This window comes from Danio rerio, chromosome 23 (assembly GCF_049306965.1).
Source record: "Danio rerio strain Tuebingen ecotype United States chromosome 23, GRCz12tu, whole genome shotgun sequence".
Lineage (NCBI taxonomy): Eukaryota > Metazoa > Chordata > Actinopteri > Cypriniformes > Danionidae > Danio > Danio rerio.
In genome coordinates, this window is record NC_133198.1 from 990001 (window position 1) to 1004184 (window position 14184).

The window sequence follows — 14184 nt, forward strand, 5'->3', positions numbered from 1 at the left end:
GATTTATTTACTAATTCATTTGTTAATTCATAAATTCTGTTTAATTAATCTATATATATATTTTCTGTTTTATTTATTTATTCTTTTTTGTTTATTTAATTTTATTTATTCTTTTAATAATTAATTCTATTCGTTGATTGATTTTTCTATTTTGATTAATTTATTTATTTATTCTATTTGATTTATTTATTTTGTCATTTATTCCTGTATTAATTAGTTATTTTATTTTATTTATTTACTCTTTTATTCATTTATTGTTATTATTTTTTTTTTACAATTTCTTTATTCTATTGGGTTTATTTACTTACTTACTGGTTTATTTTTATTCTTTTATTTATTTGTTCTATTTTATTTATTTGATTATTTATTTATTCAGTTTGATTTATCTATTATATTTCATTTATTTATTTCTTTATTAATTCATTAATGTATTCTATTTAATTAATTAAGTTATTATTAATTAATGTATTCATTTGTTCTTTTGTTTATATACTTTATTTTTTTAAATTATTTATTTGATTATTTATTTATTTATTCAGTTTTGATTTATTTTATTTCATATTTCATTGCTCGTTTATTTATTATATTTATTTTTTTATTTATTATTTTATTTTATTTATTAGTTTTTTCTGTTTGATTGATTTATTTGTCTATTTTTAATTATTTACAAGACAAACCACTGTTATACATTGACTTGCCTAATTACCCTAATTAGTGAAGCCTTTAAATGTGACTTTAAGCTGAACACTATAGTGTCTTGAAGAATATCTAGTCTAATATTATTTACTGTCATTATAACAAAGAGACAAGACATCAGCTATTAGAGATGAGTTATAAAAGTATTATAATTAGAAATGTATTGAAGAAATCTGCTCTCTGTTAAACAGAAATTGGGGAAATAAAATTAAAGGAGGGCGAATAATTCTGACTACAATGATATACATTTTAAACTGCATTCTGCTGTTGTTAGTGCTTGTAAACTCTCTGTCATTAACCCAAATATAACCTTTCACATTATCCCTAAAGCATTTCCCATTATTTCAGTAATCTAGTTTAACAACACTGTTAAAAAGCACATCTTTAGCGAGAATAAGACGGATGTGTGTGTTTTAAATGAAGTTAGTGGTCATGTGCTTTACACATTCTTCACCATTACCAGATTCAGCAGCTCTGTGTCAGGTCTCATCAGAGTAACAGTGAAATAGTTTGACTGTGAGAACGTTTATCAATGCAATATAATGAACGAATGCTGCACAGGCCAAAGGTCTTCAGGTGAAGTCATTTTCATGATGAATGTCAGGTCAAAGAACTGTATGAAACTATAATACTAAAAACAGAATAATACTATGTGATACCATCTAAAATATTTCATATGATGCATTTATGTGTAAATATATATATATTTTTTGTTTTATGTATGTTTAAAAAATGTAAGAAATTGTTTAATGTGAATGCTGCGTCTTTGTGTAAGACATCACTGCTATCAGTCTGAAATAATTAAATCAGCAACAACACATTTCTGTTTCCTTTTATTTCAGCACAATAAATAAACATAAAATAAAACAAACACACGACAAATTTATAATGAAACACAACAAAGCAAATATACACATAATACATATTTTAAAAAATCTCTTATAAAAAGACATTCCTTCATATCAATCAAGTGGCGAAGGCTGTGATTGATAATTCATACAATCAGCATTTAATCATGACAGAATCATCGTGTCATTCATTTCAGTCTATTCCAGTCATTCATCATGTATGAAAGCGCACAATCAAACAATAGTATCTGGATGCAGCCTTTATGATGCAAGCTGAGACTGCATCACTCAGCGATGCAATGTCAGACACAATGCACTCAAATGGAGCTAGTGACGTCACTGTGACGGGTAGGGTTAGGTGAGCCCATTAAAAAGCATTGGACGCAGCCCAGATTGCACTGCACCAGGTCTGCAGCCAGACCCCTCTCCAATCAAAAACAGCTCTGCCTTAAAGTTTACAGTGCAAAACCTAGCAGTCGTTATTGCAGAAGTTCATTTTCTTCATATTTGTTTACATGCAGCTTGATAGCGTTGGCTCAGTCGGAATTAAACTCGCAATCTGTATAACAGAGAACAGAAGACAGACGATCAGAGTTCAGTGCATTTCATCATTCATAATCTAGATCGCAAATATTGGGTTACACTACATTGCAACATGCGATAAAAGTGATCTTTTTCATGTTAAAATAAGTTTTTTCCTGCCTGATTGCATGAGGAAACGTAAGTGTTTTACGCTTTGTCAGTTTAATTGCTAATTTGAGTTCAGTTTTTGAAGGAGGCGTGGCACCAAACTCCGCCCCTAAACCCAACTGTCATCGGGGGATCAGCAAATCGCACTAAATTGTACGAATGAGATTGTGTGAATTAATACGAATTAGCCTCTAAATCAAAAAGTTACGATAACATAGTCCTATATACATTTGTGGAAATCACTAATTGTGCAGCCGGAGCTACGTATGGTGGCATTTTATCTATAAAACGAACGCTACGGATATTTTAAAAACACTGTCGGTTGGGTTTAGGGAAGGAGGAGGGTGTGGGGATCGGTTGTTTGGTCAGTCATTCAGTCGACAGCGCATCTCTGGTGGATATATGTGAGAACAGCAGGCAGGAATGGCGAAATTTGAGATCTGAAAAAGTGTTTACAGCGCCCTCTGGTGGATTCACAAAAACTGCAAAATATTGTAGCTTTTGGGACGAATCTGGTGCTGTCCAGAAATGTATACAGGGGTACATTATCAGAGTGAGCCTGAGTTGTGTTCAACTGTTAAGTGAGCATTACGATGCGTTTTCCCTTGCCTTGCCGTGTTTGACTCTTTACTTTGTTTTCATTGTTTGCCACCTGTACCGACTGCTCGCCTGTTTATTGACCACACTTTGGATTATCTGTATGCTCCTGTTTTGACCTTGGCTTGCTAGATGATTCTCTTAAGGAACTGCTATTGGATCCTCAACTCCAGCGTCCAACAGTTACAATATCGCCAAAGGATATTAACGCTCCTGTTATGGCATCGGGCTTCATTTTAATAGCAGGGAAAAAACCTTAATCACTTGAAGGCTGGGGGGGGTTAGCAGCCACTCCACACACACACTACAAAACACACACACTCAATAAGAATCTGCTTCTTTAACTGTTATGAATACTGTTAAACAGATATGAGGATTGAAATGAAATTGATCTGCTTTATTTTAGAGGTTTACTGAAGGCGGGACATTTTGACCAGAAGGACGTACTAGTGTATACAGAGTTACAAGAGAACAGGAGGGTTAAAAAGAGCGTCAAATAACAAGTGCTGTAGATCAGGCTTACCATGTTGTCGGTTTCAGAAAGGTCATGACTCAGAGAGGACTCAGGGATTTGCGGCACATTTGTAGAGAACTTCATGGGAGATTTGTTTACTCTTATCTGGCACATCATCAATGAGAAACCTTTGATTTTAAAGTACAAACACACACACACACACACACACACACACACAGACACACACAGCATAATTAGATTTACAGGAACGTGCACTCAAAACAGGGCTGAGGGATATTGAAAACTTCTTATATTGCGATATTTGGTTATTCCTGCGATATACTTTATAGTGCCCAGCATAAATGAGTTCAGCCCTCACAAATCTCATTCATTCATTCATTCATTCATTTTCTTTTCGGCGTAGTCCCTTTATTAATCTGGGGTCACCACAGCGGAATCCAAAAATATATAAAATGTTGATAGTATTTTTCTCCCAATATTTTGCATGGATTTAAATGCATTATCTTTCCATTTCTGAAGATATTTGGAGACTTAAATAATAACAAAATAATATTTTAACAAATATATCAGTTTAATACATTTGTTTTGCTCAAATGGGCCAAAATATATGACCTATTTTCACAGAGAAATGGTTAAAATGTGCACTCATTTATGTTGAGCACTGTATATATTACTCAATTTAAAAATAATTTATGGTAACACTTAAGTTTAAGTAACAGTTTACACTATTTACTTGTAGGCTTTTACCTGCCTACTATGAGGATATTAACTGTTTATTAGCAATTATAAAGTATGATCTTATTTACATCTACCATACACCTACAGTAAACCCAACTGCTACCTTTCTATTAACAAACACTGTAGAACGAACAAGAAGTGTCACTCTGAATGGGGAAAGTGTAACGGTCTCATTGGTGAATGAAGCCCCGCCTACCAGTACACAAGCCAATCATTGATCGCGATAGACTGATGGTTTTCGGGGGAGGGGCTTGGTGCATGTGTTTTTATGACAGTTTCTGCAGCTTCATTGTGAATACTCTCAGCAAACGCACTTAAATCTCAGTGAATACTTGCTTCACAGACATGAGAAATATATACACAGAAAGGTGGAATCTCGACTTTTTAATGAATCAACTACACTTAAACAAATGTTCTCTAGTTTTGTAATTTGTTTGAAATTTATGTGAGGGACAGTCTGTCCCTTCTTATGCACATCACATGATGGAAACTACTCAAACGCACACAAACTTGTAAACAAAGAGTCGTCATCATTTCTGGAGGAGATTCACTATCAAGATTTACTTCAGAATTACTTCATAAGACTAGCGCAATTGGCGAAGGCATTATTCAGAGGATGATAATGTGTAACACATAAACAGAAACAGCCATACATGAGGTTGGTGTCGCGATCTTGTTTCCTTTGAATGCGGATTAAATTAGGGGAACCTGAGAAAATGCCGATTTTGTTTGATTGGAACGTTTAGAAACAAAACGTTAGAGACAAATATGGGTTATCGGTAAACTTGGCAAACAGTTTGGGAAAGACAGAATGCCAGAGAGGTCTTTGCTATTAATAATCAGCTGATTAGTAGTTTATTGCGCTTAAAGTCTTATTTAAATGACTGGTAATAGTGTGGATTGTACATTAAGATAAAGTGTGATCAAACTGAGCTGAAATCTTTCTCTCTGCTTACCCAGCAGCAGCATGAAGCTGACGGCGATGGCAGTGACAGCAGCGCTGTTGATCTGGATTTTTCTGCGCACGCTGCAGTTTTCAGAAAGTTGACAGTCACAAACGTGAACCGAGAGACTGTGGAGTGAATGCTGGCCCAGGCTGTCGGAGATCTTGATGGTGAGTGTATGATCACCTGTATGTGCCATACTCTCTTTAATCAGTCTCACAGAAGAGCCTGGAAGAAAACAGATATATGCAGTTTACTGCTATAAGTGCTGAACACTAAGGGGGTAAGTTTGTTTTTGAGACTGGTGTGGACCTGTGAATCACATTCAGTTCTTACCGCCATTATACTCAAGCCTCCATTGACCCTCAGCATCTCCCATCAGCTGAAATTTTAGCGCGTCATGTCGGTCTGCGTCTACAGCTGTAATATTGACCATTTTCTCAGACAGACATGTGTAGAGTTCACTAGGCTCCAGCATCGGGCCTGTCTCCATCACAGACACTCTGGCATCTCGATCTAGAGTTTGCAGTGGAAGAGAGACCAATGTGAAGCTGCTGGATCTCCCTCTACTGTAGTCCACATGCCATAGTCCGTGTTTGGGGCGTCCTTTAACCCGACAGTAGAAGAAGGGCTCCTCGTTCTTCACAATGACACTCAAACTGGACACCTCCTTGAAACTCAAAGGCTGCAGGACAAAACGGCATATGATGAGTCTCATATAACGGAAATATAATACATGATTGAGCCATGGCAATCGACTTTCTATACAAATTTTTGGACCAAATTAATTTCTTCCAAAAATATTACTAGTAGATGAAGCACCACATTGGGAAATAAGAAAAAATGACTGGTCAATAAATAATAAACAATAAATAAATGAATGAAGAAATAAATATTTTACTTAATATTTAACTAATTAACTAACAAACGAATGAATGAAGGAACTAACTAACTAACTAACTAACAAATAAACAAAGTAACTTCTTAACTAACTAACTAACTAACTGACTGACTGACTGTCTGACTGACTGACTGACTGACTGACTAACTGACTGACTAACTAACTAACTAACGAACAAACAAAAGGAACTAACTAATGAATTAACTAAAGAAATAACTAACTAACAAACTAACTAAGTACTGAACAAAGGAACTAACTAATTAACTAATTAACTACTGAACAAAGGAATTAACTAAGCAAATGCCTGAACAAATGTAAATACAAACAAACTAACTAACAGACTGAATTAACAAACTAACTAATCATATAAATTAACTAATAAACGAACGAACGAACGAACGAACGAACGAACGAACTAACTAACTAACTAACTAACTAACTAACTAACTAACTAACTAACTAACTAACTAACTAACTAACTAACTAACTAACTAACTAACTAACTAACTAACTAACTAACTAACTAACTAACTAACTAACTGCCTGCCTGCCTGCCTGCCTGCCTAACTAACTACTAACTGCCTGCGTGCCTGCCTGCCTGCCTAACTAACTAACTAACTAACTAACTAACTAACTAACTAACTAACTAACTAACTAACTAACTAACTAACTAAATATCTGACTAGCTGAACAAATGAATTAACTAACTAACTAACTAACTAACTAACTAACTAATTAACTAACTAACTAACTAACTAACTAACTAACTAACTAACTATCTGACTATCTGACTAGCTGAACAAATGAATTAACTAACTAACTAACTAACTAACTAACTAACTAACTAACTAACTAACTAACTAACTAACTAACTAACTAACTGCCTGCCTGCCTGCCTGCCTAACTAACTAACTACTAACTGCCTGCGTGCCTGCCTGCCTGCCTGCCTAACTAACTAACTAACTAACTAACTAACTAACTAACTAACTAACTAACTAACTAACTAACTAAATATCTGACTAGCTGAACAAATGAATTAACTAACTAACTAACTAACTAACTAACTAACTAACTAACTAACTAACTAACTAACTAACTAACTAACTAACTAACTAACTAACTAACTATCTGACTATCTGACTAGCTGAACAAATGAATTAACTAACTAACTAACTAACTAACTAACTAACTAACTAACTAACTAACTAACTAACTAACTAACTGACTATCTGACTAGCTGAACAAATTAACTAACTAACTAACTAACTAACTAACTAACTAACTAACTAACTAACTAACTAACTAACTGTCTGGCTAGCTAAACGAATAAACTAACTAATCAAATTATTAGTTACTTGATCAAACAAACAAACTAATTATCTGACTGAATGAATCAATCATTCCATCATTCCAATAATTGATAATTTTAAAGGGTTAAAATGAAAGTGAAAGAGGACAACAAAAGATTCTACTAACACATTTCAGGCAAAAACTCCTAACATAATAATATAATCTAATCTAAAGATATAATTGTAACCCAGTTGACATGTAAAGTTGACAGTGAGGCTGTGCATCAGTGATGTGTGCACCTGAGTGAGTGTTATGAGTCCGTCATTGGTGTCGGGGTCGGTCTGGATGCTGAAATGCTCTGCTTTTTCCCCCTGCAGAGAGTATCGAGCTCTCCAAGATGGAGATCCTCTGCTGTCTTTATCTGACACTTTCAGCCGACAAACTACATCTCCAGCCGTCTGCGCTTTCACTCCCATAAAACCCTGAAACAACAACACCCAGATTAAACCATAGATTGAGCCGTAAATCAGCCACAGATGACCTTCATTAAAACTGGACTCAAACTGCAGCACCCGGTAACTCAGAAGAATAACAGTATTGGTTTCCATCCACCTATTTTCATAGGGTTATCGCATAAAAACAAACATGTTTCTGACAGATGCTGATCAGACATAAATGTGTGTGTGAGGGTGTTTGCATCATTAATGTTGGTTCGTAGTGTAAAATAAAATACAAATGTGCAAGATGGGATGCATTAAGGGACCATGCAGATGTTTCCAGCACACTGCTGCAGATCTGATATGTTGTGCTGATTGTAAAAGGCCTCCATCAGTCCAACATCACATTGCTTCAGTATTACTATTGTTCTATTATTATTCTCTTCAGAACTGTCTTGAGCTTCTGTCTGTCTGGGTATTCACCGCGCTCATTGTGTTTCGTCTTCGTCTTTTGAGGCGCAGCTCAGTTATTAGAGGAGAACAGACACCACAGTGAAGAATCCCAACAGTGCAGCAGACTCCACTTCTCCCAGCCATATCTGTGCAGGATGAGCTAGTGAGGATTTTCTTTCTCTTTTGTTTCTCGTTGGATGGAAATGCTGCTTTATTCACTCACTAATATTTTATGGAATATTCCAGGTTTGTGCTCAAATCTAATTGAAGTGAAACATATCTACTGTGCCACAGTGTTCACTCACAGTCACTGCAGTGAATTCAGGGAGGTGGTTGTTTCTGTCGATGATGTTCAGTATCACTGTGCTCGTGCTGGAGAGCTGCACCTTCTCCCCATGATCCTTCGCTTCCACTAGAAGAGTGTATTTTTGCGCCTCCTACAGAACGAAATGCAGAGAGACGTTGAATAGTCTCAGAAACATGTAGTTAAAGGGATAGTTAACACAAGAATGAAAATTCAGTCATCGTTTACTCATTCTTTACTTGTTTCAGATTTATTTATTCTGTTGAACACTAAAGCAGGTATTTTGAAGATTGTTGGAAACCAGTGACCCCTGACTTTCACAGTATTTGTTTTCTTACTACGGAAGTTAATGGTTACCAGTTTTCAGCATTCTTCAAAATATCTTCTTTAGTGTTCAACAGAAGAAAGAAACTAATAAAGTAAATGGTGTTTTTTTTGTTTTTTGTTTTCATTATTGAAATCTAACGCTATGCTTGATAAAGTTAGCCAATGCATTGATAACATGAACATCAAATTATTTATTTTAATAATCCAAATTTATTAAGAATTTTTTAAATATAATGACAGTGATAATATCACGCTATAACCAAAAAACTAGTAACATATTTTTTTAGTTTATATATATATATATATATATATATATATATATATATATATATATATATATATATATATATATATATATATTCATAAACATCATAACAAATTCAATGTACTGTTGATTAAACCAAAAAACTTTTCTAATATTGATAGTCAGTAAAATATTTTATTTAAAATGTGTTTATACATTATATATAGTCAGTTATATTATAAAGTTTACTATAATATTGCATAAGCCTATAGTAAGTCATTGTTTAAATATGTTTGAAATAATAAGAAAAATAGCATTGCAACATTAGTGGCTTCACACTTGACTAAAATGATGCAGGAATTTTACTGTAACATTAAATAATATCTGCAATATGAAACAGGCAAAAGAAGGAAGTATAATGAACCATGGGTCAAAACAGTCAGCGGTCACCTTTGACCCTTAAGGTCTTTTGACGCTCAAAAAAAATGATGTTTGTTGTTTGCTTAATCTACTTATTTAAAATGAGCTGAAATAACAAAATATTGTTGGAGACTAAATTGTTTTACGTTCAATCCACTTAAATTTGTAAAAAACTAACATGTTAACTTAACTCCTTTATGTGGATCCAACACAAATCAATTGTGTGGAACCCAGTGCAGAAACAACTCAAGCTAAAACCAAAATGGCTAAACCCTTTCTGTACATTTGCATATACACAAGGGTCAAAGTTGACAGCTGCCACCTGTTAGGTTAAGGTCATAAATCATATTTTGAGTAATGCAAAGATGTTCGAGATGAGAAGCAGCGCTTATTGTTACCTCATAGTCAAGAAGGCATCCTTTAAACGAAATCTTGCCGGTCAAGTCTCCTTCAGTCTGGTCAATGTAGAACTGCAGACTGGAGGTGGATGGAGACACTGAGACGATGTTTATAGTAAACGCTGAGTTTCTGCTGTGCGGCTGGTCATAATCATTCGCCTGCACTGTGACCAAAACCTCACCTGTGGAGAAGACAAGACAAAGAGGATTATGGGACACGTTGATGTTTCACCCAGCAAAACTAACAGTTGTTGCTAGAAGGGATACAGCTGCAGCCGGAAACTAATAAGAATTATTTATAAAATTTCCCATTACATTGTATTTCATTAACATCTACCCCACCCCGAAACCCTCACAGTAATAGTAGTTATACTGAGTATTATTAATTAAACTACACATTAAATTGTATTTCTTTAACATCTATCTCTAAACCCAACCCTCACATTAATGTAAAAATATTATTATTTTTTAATTAAATTAGCCATTTATTGTATTTTATCAATGTTTACACCTACTCCAACCCTCACAGTATTGTAAAAACAATAGTTACACAGAGTATTAATCCTATTATGTATTAAATTACCGATTTACTTATATTTTATTAATGTCTCCCCCTATCCTAACCCTCACAGTAATGGAGGAACAGTAGTTTTACCATGTATTATTCACATTATTTGTTGAATTACCCATTTAATTGTATATTAACATCTACCCCTACCCCTAAACCCTCACAATTATGTAAAAACAGTAATTATGCTGAGTATTATTCATTAAATTACACATTAAATTGTATTTTATTAACGTCTATCCCTAAACCCAACCATTACAGTAATGTAAAAATGTTAATTAATCATATTTTTCAATCAAATTAGCCATTTATTGTATTTTTATCAATGTCTCCCCCTATCCTAACCCTTAACGTAATGCAAAAACAGTAATTTTACCATGTATTAATTGCATTATTTGTTGAATTACCCATTAAATTGTATATTAACATCTACCCCTACCCCTAAACCATCACAGTTGGGTAAAACGGTAATTATGCTGAGTATTATTCATTAAATTACACATGAACTTGTTTTTCATTAACGTATTTTCCTAAACCCAACCCTCACAGTAATGTAAACATATTAATTAATCATATTTTTCCAATTAAATTAGCCATTTATTGTATTTTATTAATCTCTACACCTACTCCAAACCTCACAGTAATGTAAAAATATTAATTAATCAACATATTTTTCAATTAAGTTAGCTATTTATTGTATTGTACTGTAAAAACAGTCACTATACAGAGTATTAAACATATTATTTTTTAAATTACCCGTGTAATTGTATTTTATTAATGTCTAATCCTATCCTAACCCTCACAGTATGTAAAAACATGACCAGTTTACCATGTATTATTCGCATTATTTGTTGAATTACCCATTAAATTGTATATTAACATCTACCCCTACCCAAACAGTAGGCCTAATGTAAAAAATATGAATTATTGTAGTGTCACAAAAATGCTGTATTTAGCCTAGGTGAGTATCTGCTGGTGTATCCCCCAAAAAACCCGTCTTGTATGTTGTTGGGAAAGATATTACCCGGTTTTACCTTGTGGTGTTGATTCATCTTTTGAGATCTCATACACTTCCTTATTAAAAACAGGAGCGTGGTCATTCACATCCAAGACCACAATATCCACCGCAACAGTTGTGTTTTGTTTAGTCAGTGTGATCTGCAGGTCAACACAATGACAGAAACTATTAACAAATGCTAATTCAACTGAAATTAGCAAACGCTTGTGGGAAAACTAACACCAAAATAAAGAAAAACATTCTAGTTAAAGGCTACACATGTCGACTATTACAGCTGTGAAACTTACAGTGGAATGAAAAGTGTTTGTTTGTTTGCATGTTAAACCAGATTTCTATTTGAATTGTGTTTTGCGACGCTTAACCAATCACACGTGTTTCTGGTGAGCTAATGATTTGCGTAGCCAATCAGAAGCGTGACATTACTCACCGCTGAAAAGATCGGTGCGCATCAAAACTCTTGAATCATGAACAATCATGAACAACGAACTGCAGATACGTTGCAAGTAAGATATAAAATTTTTATTTTCCTTTCTTTAATAACAATATTTGTTAAGAGTCGATGTTATGCATCAACTTATATCTGCGTAGTCAAAAACGTCATATGTGTTGGCTAGTAAGTTAGTTTGTTTACATTATTCCAATGCTTATGTAACAACTGCATACCATTTCTTAGCAGCAAACTAGGCCTACTGTAATATTTATATTAGCAGTTTATAGTTTTCAGATTAATTGAATTATTATAAACACACATATATTTAATAAGATCATAATAGAATTTATAAAGATAAAACATCTGGCAATCAGTTCACCAATATTTTCCTTTAATGAAAAAATGTAGTCAGCTTTTTTGGTCATTGCTGACAAACATTTTGTTGACTTACTGTTAGCTTCTTGTATTCCTCGTAATCAACCTTTCCGAGTGCGTAAACTGAGCCGTCTGACTTCACAGACAGAATTCCTTTGGGGTCTTTGTCAATGCCTTGTCCACGGATCAGACTATTTTCCACCACTCTCTTCTCAATATTTAACTAAAAAAAGTAAAACATTATACATTATTATTCTAGTTGATGAAAAACCATCCAAATATTTGCCATTCCTCTTCTTTTTTAACAACTTTTGCAATTTATAACTTGATATTCTGTCATTAAGTGTGGATTACTGCGAAAATGTTCCCACGTAATAACCTACATTTCCTATTTTATATGGGAAAGGACCATCGAGCTCCTCTTCCATGTAGAGTGAATCCACAACCCAGGATCGCCTTTTCCGTAGGTTTTGTTTTAATGTGGTTACACACTGAATATAGACAATCTGGAAAAGACAATACCACACAATATGTTATTGATATTAATTCATAAAGATGCTGCTTATTATGAGCCCTTTTGAGGACTTTTGCTGTAACCGGGGTCAAGTGCGTCCGGTGAACTATATGCAGTTACAAAATCGGCACGTTTAAGTCTGTTTTCTTTAAAAATCAGTGATCTTCACTGCCTGATTGATATACGATATAAAGTGGGTCTCAAAATGTACAAGAAGCACTGCATTAAAATACATTTTCCCCGCCATGTCTTTAAAATATGAACATTTATTTCACTCCAGTATTTTCAATGGAGTGTTTGATCTCGCCTGCTGATCAGCATTTTCCACACTTACTCATTTCTGATTATTAATGACCCCTTATCTGTGCACAAAACTATGTCTAAATATCTAATAACTCAAGTGGAACACACATGTATGCATGCACATGCTTTATAGTACACTAACTAAACTAAATAAATGGAAATAAAATAAATAACATTACTTTCTCATGTAAGAAAAGCTAACGATAAATATCATCAAACCAAAATGACCAAAAATTATCCTCTTTAATAATATATTATGATATACACTGTCTATTTTTCTAAGTGTTTTGGGATGTTGATCGCCGCTCTGTCGACTTTTAAAGCTAATAAATCAACTCTGCAGTTTAACGAAGTGACTTTTACAGACATTTTAGTGGGTTTGAAATAATATAATGTACAAATTATGTCTAGAGAAATAAGTCTGGCACTGGCAGTTTATTACAAGGTCACTGTAGCGTAATTTACAACACCAACCCAGACAATACAGCATTTTAAACTAATAAACATGCTCATAACAGTCAACTCAAGGGTAAAGTTGTTGAAAGAAGATCCCATCATTCAGATCCAAAGAAGAAATAAACCACAAACACGAATCACAACTGCTAATGTGTGGACATTTTTAAAAGTGTATGCAGTATTTGTTTATCTAAACACTGAACACTGTTAGATATTCCTAAAGATACTAAACAGATATTTAGCTTCTGTTACTTACTGCGACAAGGAGAGCAGACAGAGCGGTCTTCATTTCAAGCAGCGAGAACGAGCGGCCACTTCGATTTAGGAGGAACGTGGATTTGTCTTGCTGTATTTGTTGTTTAAGGTGCATATGAGATGAGTTGGCGTTGGCGCTCCTTATAAAGGAGCACAAAAGGAGTCAAAATACACTTCTCTGGAAATCCTTTTAATTGCACAAATATTTCTGCAGCCTATTGGATTACGGCATGCTTGGCGCTTCTGAGGAATCATCATCTGGCGAAAGGCCAGACATTCATGAATTACTCAAATCAAGAAACACGGGAAGTGTCTAAAACCGGTTCTGATTCCTATTTAATGCAAACATAAACCTGTTGTTTGATTAAATTATATTGAGATATGGGAGGATTTACTTACATATAATAATTTTGAAAAGGCACCAATTTCAAGAACCTATTGTCAGCTTATCGATTTGAAGGACCGTAGTACTGCTAAAATTAAAAGTGCCTGGGAGTTTGAGT

General features: G+C 34.1%; 1 protein-coding gene across 2 annotated transcripts; it reads right to left on the minus strand.

The window, feature by feature from the left end:
* Nucleotides 1–1852: 1852 nt before the first annotated feature.
* LOC101885979 (cadherin-like protein 26) lies at nt 1853–13971 on the minus strand. Of its 2 annotated transcripts, XM_073939650.1 has the most exons (11): nt 13683–13971; nt 12537–12659; nt 12230–12376; nt 11365–11488; nt 9763–9944; nt 8375–8506; nt 7479–7661; nt 5325–5673; nt 5001–5216; nt 3355–3473; nt 1853–2103 (listed from the first exon to the last, which is right to left on the minus strand). In XM_073939650.1, exons 1-11 carry the CDS (start codon nt 13794–13796, stop codon nt 2056–2058), a joined length of 1737 nt encoding a protein of 578 aa, XP_073795751.1. In that variant the 5' UTR covers nt 13797–13971; the 3' UTR covers nt 1853–2055. The 2 variants fall into 2 exon arrangements, with proteins under 2 accessions (XP_073795751.1, XP_073795752.1); XM_073939651.1 differs by lacking the exons at nt 12230–12376; nt 12537–12659; nt 13683–13971 and adding an exon at nt 11636–11723.
* Nucleotides 13972–14184: the final 213 nt, after the last annotated feature.